Below are 12,257 nucleotides of genomic sequence, written 5' to 3' on the forward strand. Positions count from 1 at the left end.
TTTCTTTTTTTTTAATTATTATTTTTATTTTTAATAACTTTTGGAACAGTGGTTTTTCAAAATCGTTTGCTACACTTTGTAATTTTTTTGGAAAATTTAGATAAATTAAAAATTATTCTATCAGCTAACTATTCTTATTTTGATTTCTAATAATAATAAAGAACAACGTGTATATTGGTGCATTTCAAGATAGATAATTAAACATAGAGCCTTTAGATTTGGCATACATATACTTTGGATAGTTGAAATGTCCACCTAGATGCGAAATTTTGAATTTTAATTAAATGAAATGTGACAATTTTTTTATAACTTATGAAAAAAGTATAGCTTTAAAGCAATTTTTACTCCATCTTAAAATCTAAAAAAATTCTTCTCAGTAATATCAATTTAGTAGCCGTGCAATTTTTTTTTACATGTTTGACGTTTAAGATTTTGTAATAAAATCAGATGGTTTTCATTTTTACAACTAATATTTAATCCTGTTTTTTTTTTTTTTTTTTTTTTTCCCCTTTGTTGATAGAAATATGGAGATTTGGCTTACTTTCCCATATATTGAATAGATTCCTATTTAAAGCATTTTTAATAAAATGTTTATTGTTTCACATTCTATTCTGATGTTTAAAATTTTTCCTTGTATCCGATGTAGTTCTCTCTAATTTTTATATGAGAAGGAATGTAATTAACAATTTTTAAGTATTATTTAAAATTTGTTAAATAATTTCTAGTTTGCTGGAACACAAATATATTCGTTAAAATTTGTAGGCTTATCAGCGGTGGATTTTCAATTAGGAAAACTAGGTAACTGTCTAGAATCGAACTGCTAAACTGACAGAAAGCCGAAAGGCAATTAAAAACCTTATTTTCCTAAAATTGTAAAAAAAAAAAAAAAAAAAAAAAAAAAAAAAAATACAATCATAAAATATTAAAACAATATTAACACTTTATCAAATGTAACTTAATCACGCTTAGATATATTTCATTACGTTTATTCATTTGTTAAAATATTTATAAAATTGAACATCTGTTCCAATAATATTACATACAAATCTGGGCACTGGTCAATCTGGAATCATAATAGATAAATAAAAACAAATGCATGTTTATAAAGTTTATAAAATATTAAAATGTCATTAACATGCTAAAAAATGTGAAAAATTGACCATTTTATTTAAAGAGGAATATAATGGACATTATCTAGGTCCGCAAAATAATTCCGCCGTTCCGCTTACTCATTACGCATTTTGTTTATTGGCCACACCGAAACTGATTCAATTCAGAATGGGGAAAATTTAGAAACTCGTCAGGCGGAGGGAATTTTCTCTCTTCAAGTTTCGGTTCGGGAAATCAGTAGCGTTTAAAAGGAAGTCTTTGTATTCTATTTAATCTGATGCTTGTCGTTCTCCTGCAAACGCGGCTCTGACTATTTACTGAAAATGGAACTCTTTTCTCTAATTCTTTATCGGAAATGAGGGATTAAAATTTAAAGTATATCGTTTAAAATATTGACTGGTTTTTTAGATTGTGATCTGAGGTATCAACTTTCGAACCGAATTATAAACATTGTTATTTATAATGCAACAGAAAAAGTTCCGTTGTTGAATAGCAGCTCTATTGGATATGGCAAATCAAGAAATTAACGAGAAAAACTGTTATTCCGTCACATGGATTATTAATCATTTCAGTTATTGTTGGCAAAAAAAAGATGAAGCTATTGCTAGCCCGATATTCTCTATCTATATCCCTGAAGAAACCAAGTGGAAATTGCTGTTATTTCCCCGTGGAACTGTGTATGAAAACAATATCGCTTTTTTTCTGTATAGAGAGCAGGATTGCGATGGTGCAGAAAATATAGAAATAGAATATGACCTTGAATCTGTGATTGCTGATGGCTTCATTCTTAAAAATAGGGAAATCAAACATATATTCTGTAAAGATAGCCTATGGGGCTATCCAAGTTTTCTAAACAGGGAAATTGTGTTGAAGAAAAGCAGAATGAAATATTTACCACAAGATAACCTAACGATACGTTGTACAATTAAGCGACTTGATGGAAAACCTGTGGAAATTCGACAGATATATGCCCGAACCATGATTAATGTGGAAAGGAAGTCTCTTTTGTGGTCCATACAGGAATTCAGCAATTTGACACCCAATGAAAAGAAACAGCTTATAATCAAATCTGCTTCCAAAGAAGAGTTGATAAAAATTGATCTCTTTCTATCAGGTGGTCAGTGTTTTGAGGAAAAAATTAACTTGAATATATACCCTGCTAGTAAGTGCATTAAATTTTTTGCCCTACAAACTTGCCTGTTAAAATCGGATAAAATTACAGTTGATTCTGGCAAATATGAAAACTTGTGTGAATACGGAAAATCTTCGACATTTCCGCTTACGATTTCGAGAAATAAAATAATGGAAAGAGGCGATCTGTATTTGTCTAATGATGTCTTATTTTTAAAGTTAGAGTTTGCTATTTCCACTGGGTTTGCTTTTGAAGGAGTAACAAAAATTGATTTTGGCACATTGTCTGATGAAGCTACAAAAGAAGTTGTGGAAAATTGGCAAAAACGCAGTGTCGAAGAAACCATAACTGAAAATTCAGTAGATTTAATAACTGATTTGATGTCTTTGTACAAAGATCAAAGCTTATGTGACGCGAAGCTCCAGACAAAAACAGATGTATTTCCAGCTCACATCTCGATATTAAGTGCAAGATCTCCAGTATTTAGAGCAATGTTTTCCACTGACATGAAAGAGAAAATGAATGGACTGGTCGATGTGTCCGATTTTGACGACAAAACTGTTCGTCAGTTGCTTTTATTTCTGTATACCAATAAGTTGGAAGAACTCAAATGGGATGATGCTTTGCATTTGTATCAAATTGCAGACAAATATGAAATAATTTCCCTCAAACGTCGATGTTCTTTGTTTCTAAAAAATAGTTTGAATATCCAGAATTCATGTAAAACTTTGATTTTCTCTGATTTGCTTCAAGACGAAGACTTGAAGAATATTACTCAAGTTTTTATATTGAAAAATGCAAAAGCAATTTTTAAATCTGAGGAATGGAAGCTTTTGGCGGATGTTAATTCTAAATTAGCATTAGAGACAGCTCTTCGAAATTGGGACGAAGAATAGATCGAACAAATTGCTGCAATTCATGTAAGTGATTATCAATTTTATAGCATTGATTTCAAAATTCAAAACTTAATTTTTTTTTCTTTTATTATTATGGCTGTACAATTATATTATAAGAATTATAACTATTAATCTTTCGCAATAATTTTATTTTTATCAATCTATAAATTAACAATTATATCTATCTATAAAGAAATAAAATTAAAAACATTTTTTTTTCTCTCTTTTTTTAAATATATGTTGTGGCTTAGTGTGGTTGAAGATCTACTCAAAATGTAAAGTTAATAATAAGCCTACTTTGTAATCTACTGTATATATTTTGGCTCACTAATTAATATTTTTTACCCATAAATCCATCCGGAACTCTCGCATATACCTACTTATCCTATCTCCAGCTGTTCAGTCTTTTCTTGGATAGTTAAAATTATATACTCAGTTAAGTTTATACTCAAAATAGCAAAAACAATTTATTAATAGGGGCGTATTTAAATTTACAGTATGTTTTTGCATACATTATATATTTGAAAAAAAATGCCATAATTTGTTTTTGTTTGTTATTTTTGATAATTGATGCAAAAATATTATTTATAACTTGTTCTTGATTCTTAAAAATTCTACTTAAATTGTAATTTATACAGATTAGCTTTGCAAAATATGAAGGAAAATGTAAGGTCCCATGGTGTCTAAGATATTCTTAGAAATGCCAATGGGAAATTTTTTTATAGTAAACAAGATTTTATTGTTAATTAGACGCCTTTTGAGAGCTGCTTGTTTGCCTGGAAAATTGAAATTATTAATAAGTCAACCATCTAACTCTCCGACCCGCCACGAAGGCACACGGATTTAAACCATAAAACTGAATGACCGGACCGCCGCAACAGCAACATTGGCGGGAACTGTGGTTGAGTCCTGAGGGCCGTCACCGGCCACGATACAACCCTAACCGAAGGAAGTACGTCCCGTCATCGATGGGAGGAGTCAGATTCCCCACCTATTAGTGTACCCTCCAGGGTGGCGAGATCTAACCACCATGCCGGAAGCATCTCATCCTCATTTCGAGGTGCCCTCCCCGGGGGTTGAAATTATTAATAAGGAATAATTTTATTTAAAATGCCGTCTTTCTATTTCATAAAGCGGAGAAAAACTGAATTTAATGGTATCCGCTAATCATTGCGCGTGCAAATAAAAACTGTGTATACATTACTAAATAAATATGGAAATGTAAATCTTTCTTCGGAGTTAATGATCAAAGAAAACAGTTTAAAAAAATTTATTTATTTAATGTAATTTTTTGTTTTGGGGGAATAATGAAGTTAGTTTGATTTTCATCATAATAATATAAATATTATTACAGATTGTGTATCAAATTATATTTAACAAATTTATTGACTGAAAAAACTGCACTGAAATAAAAATTTTATCATTTAAAAATAAAATAATTTTTTTAAAGTTTTAACATAGGATAAAATTTATTTTATAAAGATTTATTTTTCAAAAGATATAGTCGAAAACCCCAAAAAGTTTCCAATTTTTAATTTTTTGGATTTTTAAAAGTTGACAGTGATCTTTCTTTTCAAAGATGCACATATTGAACATATGTTCGTATCAGATTTAACCAAGATCGGAGCAAAAACAAAACTTATATGAAAAACAAGCGAACGTTCATCTTTTTATATACAGTACACAGTACACTCCCGATTATCCGAGGAATTGGGTGGCGCGGCCGCCGCGAATAACAAAAATCGCGAATAATCCGAAAAAAGCTAAAAACGGGTATAGCAAAAGAGAAAACAGTCATTCCAACTTTGAAAAATCGTTTTATGTACAATAAAACGTAAAATAAACAGCAGGAAATGTTTAACTAGCGCTTACTATTTTAATATATCACTCAAAACTAACCTAAAATGCATTTTGTTAATGAAAACAGAAAAGTGCTTTGTACTTACGAGAGGCGTCAAGGATACACAGAAAAATTAATACATATGTAAATTAATACATATGTAATACATATTACTCATCAGAGGGGAAAGTTCCGAGAAGGCCTGGGATATTTTTGCCATAAATCAGTTAGCAAATTTAACGTTTCGCTCAGTTTTGCGAACATTTTTATTTTCTTTGCTTTACGCTTGTAAAAAAAAAAAAAAAAAATTGTGTGGCAGGCGCGGATAATCGGGAGTCTACTGTACACACTTGCCAGAAAAGTCTGCCAGTATAGAAATGTATAGCAAATATTCAAGGATAAAGCATTGTTTAGGATCAATGCCCTTCATAAACCAAATATCATCTCCATGGTTCAAATGCAGTGCGTCTCAAATTGTCTTTTAATATTGAATAAGACATTTTTTTAAAAATTTGTTTTTGTACAATAATATTAATGTGACAAGCTTTATAGCGATCTCAGTAAGTCAAACGATCAGCTCTGTGGAGCGTCAGCACCTACACTTTCATTTTTATTATAAATTTTAAAATAAACGAATAAAAAAAATGAGTATTTTCACATAGTTAACCTCAAAAAATATTAACTAAACTAAATTGTTAACATGTTGTTAAAATTAAAAATATTTTGAAATGGGAAATTAAACTAAGCAATTATCAAAAGAAGAGAGCTCATAATGTGCATTACCTTTGGCCGGAATTCGTCTAAATTCTCCTTTCATTATGATATTTTATTTTTTTATTTCAAATGTTTATATTATATATTAACGTAAATTGAAGATTTTGTCAGAAGTCCATATAAGATTCGATCTATTGAGTCTTAATTCATCGCTGTAGGTTTGTATTAGTTGAGAAAAGGAAAGCTGGTGGCAGCAATAATATATAACGCCATCTATTTTGAATGTGACTAAATTTTTTAGTCCTTTTTGATCATAATATTTTATTATTATGATCAAATTATTTAATTATTATGATGTTTTATTTTAATTTATTATGATGTTTTAACTTTTTTTAATCTGAAAATATTTTAAATAAAGCTAGGAGATTGTTGAAATGTCATGTTATATTTAAAAAATTAACAACATTTTTTTTTTTTTTTTTTTTTAAAGAAAGCAATTTATACATGCTCTTGAAAAATTTCCCTTCAGTTAACACAATTTATTTTCAGAAATGTTAATAAATAAAATGACAAAATTCAGTAATAGATTTAGATATTTTGCGAACCTTTTTTTTTTTTTTTTTTTTTTTTTTTTTTTTGTAAACTGACAATTTAATTTCACATTTTAGCGCATTTTTAATATGCTCATGTTTTGTTTTAGGTTAATTCCTGTATTTTATTAGTCATGGAATTGTATATCTTTTTATTTCTCTCGCATGATTCCACACAAAATTATTGAAGCAAATTTTCGGTGGTTATAAATATTCTAATAACAAAGTGAAAGTAATAAAACTTATGGGAACCTGAAAAATTATATCTGATAAAGAATTAATATTATCCTATAACTTTATAATTCATAGAATAGAATTGTGTAGTTTTTACCAGATTGTTTCTTTGGCAATTAGGAAAATGAAAGTGTTTATTGATCTTTTGCGGATCCCTCTAACCCTAGCGGCCCTCTGATTTGTCGAAAATTAGCGAATGACTAGATTGGTTTGGTTTGGTTATATTAACGTCCCGTTTGAAGCAACACTAGGACCATTTTGGGTCGGCCCTCGTCATTTTGAACCACGATCAGATGACGAGGACGACACCTGAGCTGGCACCCTCCTTTCCGCACCACACCAGCGAAAGGACGTTTGGTCATGACGGATTTAACGTGTAACAGACCCTCTTACACGACGGTTCTTCGGCGGAGCGAATGACTAGATATGTCGTGTTCTGATTTGATATGAACATAAATCTGGAATTGTTCTGCTTTTTTTTTTTTTTTTTTTTTTTTGTAAACAGTTGACGTTAAAATTGTTTTAATATTCCTAAATTTAATGCTAATGAACTTGCTAATGCTAATGACTTGAACAAAAAATCAATTTCTGTTAAGGATGTATTTATGTAGCATATTATTACAATGTTTATGGGCTTTTTCCTTATACCCAGGCCTACTTCAAATTCTAATGAATTTTTAAAAAATGTGCTCTATTTCTGTTTTTACACTTTTTTTTAAACTTGATTTGTTTAATGCTTGTAAAGATGAAATTTTTTAATCGATTTTTAACTTATTTTTTGATGTGGCAGTTTACAAATTTTGAACACTTGCTTTTTCTCGATGAAGTTCACTGTTTTATTATTTTATAATTTAATTATCTGTTAATAGCTTAATTTAAGCGAAGTTTGATATCACACTGGAGCCATATGTTAATGAATTTGAGAAAAAAATGACTTCAAAATTCTACAATTTTGTAATGATAAATTAAAGATATTTTAAATTAAAAGACTTATAGAAAATATTTAACATGATAAAAATCATAATTTTTTATTAAACTGTAAAAAATTTGCCGATAAAAATGTTTTTCTTAATTTTTTATACTTCTTTTGACAGGAACAATTGCCATGCTGCGATAAAACAAGTTGGCCAATTACAAGACTAGGATTTGAGAATCACCGTCCTCAGAAGATGATAAATAATAAATGAATTACCACAGGACTTCAATTTATTTGATTATTTTTCTTTTTAGTGCAATTTAACTATTAGCATTTACAACTTCATAATATATATATGTTATAATGAACTGAAAATGCTAGATAGATATTAAAGTGAAATTCACTTTTTTAAGTTTCTAGAAGCTTCAATATTAGTGTTACAATTTCTAAACTGTAATATAAGCTTTTTTCTGCTATTTGTTGAATTTCAATATTCTGTATGTAAAATCAATAAATAACACATTTAACAATACATTATGTATAATATATAATCTTAGAAAAGTAATGTATCAAATAAACTTCAAGATCTATCATCTATTATTTAGAATGCTCATTTTGTTGTTTATTGCTTTTTTGCTTTTAAATGGTTATTTATTTCGTTAAATAATTACTTGTTTATTATTTTTCAATATTATTTCGCTTTAAAAATGTGAAAATGTATTTTACCAAATGCACGAAATTGTTACGAATCTATAATATTGTTTTTCTGCGCAAACAGTCTCATAGTACAGAACAGAATTTTGTAGATGTTTTAATGTATTTTTACAGATGCTGCATAGATATCAAGGCTTCATATCTATGCAGCATCGAGCGAGCTCTTTAGCTGCAATCTGAGCGATATCGAGATGTGCTATTATTTAATCAGCGATTTTACTGCTTTCATGCGTTTTGTTCAATTCTGAATGTGCTGTATTTGCATACATTTCGGCTTGTTTTGTGTTCCCTGTGGAATAAAGCATCATGATGAATAATATAAATGGAATAATATTTTTTTAAATATAAAAATCGATTATGGAGGAGGCGAAATTCCGTTTTAGTCATTAACTAACAATCAAGGAATTTTTATTGTATGACAATTAAGGACAAATTTGGAAGAACTTGCAACCATGTCAGCTATGTACCAACGGGAAAAAAAAATAAATGAATGGCGAATTTTATGTATAATCTACTCTAAATGAAAAAGAATATTTGTCTGTTGATGCTATGGAGGATAGATCATTATACCTAAAGTTACCTAATTGGCACAAATTGTTAAATGTATGCTTTAAGCAGAAACCTACTCATCACAGAATAATAGCCATGTCTTCATCAAAAACACTAGAACCACCAGAGAGCGAGCGACATAGACAGAGATTTTACCAGAGATCAACCAGTGATATTGACTGGTCCGGTAGTTCCAGTATTAAAAAAAGAAGAAAAATCCTGAATCAATTATTTGTATCAACGATTAAAGTGATTTGCGTTTGTTTACAAGAAATTAAAAATATTTTTTTAAAAATTAAATAATTAAAAATTGAAAAAACCGCACAGTTTAATTAATTAAAATTGGCGTCATTGAATATATATATGTAAGCAATATTTTGTTTGAAGCAGAAGGCAGGTTTGAAGACATAGAAGATACATTTTATCTTTTTAAAATTCATTTTAATCCGTCGGGAAAGCATAATTATTTACAAGCAGAGACGCGGACAAGGCATGTCCACCACAGCACGGCACAAAAGCAGAAGTCGAAAAGGGACGAAATAAATTATCCCTCGTCTTATATAACCTGAGATTTTGATAGGGAAAATTTTTCTTCGTAGTGCTAATATATTAATAAGATTTTGATAGGGATTTTTGCTACACGCGTCGACGAGGTAAGGGAAACACAGGGATCTATTAAAAAAGAATTTGTCTCGTCAGCGGTATTTTGTCCCTTCACTCGGAGTGTGGAAAAATTAGGCTTTTAACCGATGCAGCAATTTTTCAAATCTCTCTTGAATTAATTAAGTAGAGAAAGTGGAATTGGATCACGAAATAAGAGAATATTTTAGAATGAAGTTACTATGGGCTAAATTAAGATTAAACCTAGGAAATGAATTAAATTGAAATTAAAGTTAAAATTATCATTACATATATATTATATAATTTTAAAATGGAATAAAGTTAATTTTTGTACTCTAATACTTTCAATGTTGCCTGAGAAGATAATATCAAATTTTATTTAATTTTTAACTAATTAAAAATTCAAAAAAAAAAGTAGTTTCGAGGTGCACATTTCCATTCATGTACATTTGTGCAAAGTTTGGTCCATATTAATACAAGATATTAGACGATAGTTCCAAAATGTTTTCGATACTCTGAATGACAATATTACGAAGATATCACAACTGTAATGTTGCTGAACATTTTATGGTGGAGAGAGAGAGTGCGTAAATTTTTTTCTGTTCCTGTGACCTGCTTTTTTTTTTCATATTGTTTTTCGTTTCATGAAAACTGCAAAAATAATGTTTATCGATGATCTGCATTGTCCATCTTTCCTTTATATATTATAAGTAATAACAATTGTTCCTTCTAAACAAAAGTTTTCATCTTAACAACATTTTAGAAAATTTTCCACATAGATCTTTAATAAAAGAAAATGATATGCAATAAACCAAATATATTTCTGTGGAGAAATGAAACGGAAATTCGTAAACGTCCAATAAGGGGGTGGAAGAGAAAAAGAAAGAAGAAAAGTACTGAAAGAAGATGAACCGTGCATGGGAGTGAGTGAAAAAAAATAAAGAATAAGCTTCCCGCGCTTCAAATTTCCTATTTAGCACGAGATACTGTACGACATCTTCGCGCTGCTGTTCAAATAAAGGATAAGCAATACCCTGAAGATATCGTTGTGTATTTTGTGATAATTGAGTCTTGTCGAAGTGCAGCTCTGATACATCTAAATTCAAAGAAAGATTTTTCTTTCTACACAATGGTTTCTTTCTTTCTTCTTGTGGTTTTTCATGGATGGCCGGACAACCAGTTGCAACATGCATTTCTTTTGCTTGTTGGTTCATTTTCTGTTTTTTCTTCACGTTTTTATTGCCTTATCTTATTTTCGTTGATTAATGATAATCTAACTACATGACTGAAAAAAGTAAACACAAAGCATAAATCTTAGATCAAGAAAGTACATAAATTACTGAAGTTAGTAGCTGAAATGAGGAAATACAACATCAAGAAATAATTTCAGTCAGTTTTAACAAATGGACGGTCATTGCTTGTGAAGTTAAATTTTACTTGTAAGCTTAATTACTTAATTTCAAATTTTTTAAATTTGAAATTAATTTTTTTAATTTTTATAAAAGGCATACTTTAAATTTAAAAAAAAGGCATACTTTAAATTAAAAAAAATTAGTTTAATTAAAAATATAATATTTTGAATATTAAGTGATGTAAAATTCATTTTAATGCTGTTTATATGTCTAGTGGGAAATAAAGGTGAAACAATGTCAAAATTTCGTTTAATTACTTAAAATTTCAAAAAAGCACTCCAAAATGCGCATTTTCATCCCCAAAGAATACAGCGCCAAAAAAATTTTTTAGTTCTAGATCTAATGAACTGACCTATTGAGCACCATCATGCATAGACTGGCTGATATGCATTTCATTTTTATTATTTACTAGCCGCTTCTGGCGATCATTTGATTCCTCGTAGATAGTGGTTGCATTTAATTTCAATAAAATAGCTGAGACATAATTTCATCTCCACGATTCCATCAAATTGTCAGATATTAAAACCCTATCATTTTAACAGTGTTAAATCTATTCTGGTCATTATGAATATAAACCATGCTAATGGAGCCGAGTCCCATTCAAGGGCGTAGCGTAGATTTCAGCCTCCAAATCCACCGCCCCTCCTCTCTTTATTTAGTTATTTAAATCCAAAAGATTCCAAAATTTACAGATATTTTAATGAACTTTTTGTTCAGAATAAATTTATTATTATTCATTGTATAGGATAAAAGTAAAGAAGTGGTGTTTTATTATATAATAAATATATTTAATACAAAAGTTCTTGCACATACTAAAAACAGATGATAAATAACAGAGAATTAAATATAAAACATGAATCAAATTCCAATTGGAACTAGAATGCTATTTTTTTCTTCGATATATATATATTTATTTATTGAGGATTTCATACAAATAAAATTTCTATTTTTAATTAAAAATTTATTCGTCTACTTTTTCTCATTGTATTATTCATATCTATGTATAGTTTAGTTATATTAACGTCCCGTTGTAAAGCAACACTTGGGCTATTTTGGGACGGAATTCGCACTCAGATGACGAGGACGACACCTGAGCTGGAAACTTTTCGGTCATTAGTTATAAAACCATTCCCGGGGAAGCCACCTTGTCATTCCTTTTGTGCTAAACAGCACGATTCGGAACATATTACTGTCGCCGTCTTTGCGATGTTAGTATTGATATGTTGAACAATGCCTTGCTGAATGAGCAACAATCGCAAATTGTCATCCATATGTTCAGGCTACTTTCCTGTATCGTTTCGGCATTGGGCACAAGACAATCGGGATCGGCCATCTGGGGAGTGCGGTGGATGTTATGCACCGAGACCCGGCGATTAAGGGGCCCCAGCATGACCAAGAACTAAAATAATGTTCTGAACAATGAGCGTTGAACATTCCATAGGAAAAATTTGAAAAATAAAATTTAGCACATAGATTACAAGAACAAATTATTCCTGTGTTTGGAAATGTCCTTAACAAAATTGAAGATG

The 12,257-nt window shown here is 29.6% G+C and overlaps 1 protein-coding gene across 1 annotated transcript; it reads left to right on the forward strand.

Annotated features, from left to right (window-relative positions):
- Positions 1-1,326: 1,326 nt before the first annotated feature.
- Positions 1,327-7,890, forward strand: LOC129965978 (TD and POZ domain-containing protein 3-like). Its single transcript, XM_056080298.1, has 2 exons — positions 1,327-3,162; positions 7,611-7,890. The coding sequence occupies exon 1, from the start codon at positions 1,618-1,620 to the stop codon at positions 3,136-3,138; it is 1,521 nt and encodes a 506-aa protein (XP_055936273.1). The 5' UTR covers positions 1,327-1,617; the 3' UTR covers positions 3,139-3,162; positions 7,611-7,890.
- The last annotated feature ends 4,367 nt before the right edge of the window (positions 7,891-12,257 follow it).

Source organism: Argiope bruennichi, chromosome 4 (genome assembly GCF_947563725.1).
Source record: "Argiope bruennichi chromosome 4, qqArgBrue1.1, whole genome shotgun sequence".
Lineage (NCBI taxonomy): Eukaryota > Metazoa > Arthropoda > Arachnida > Araneae > Araneidae > Argiope > Argiope bruennichi.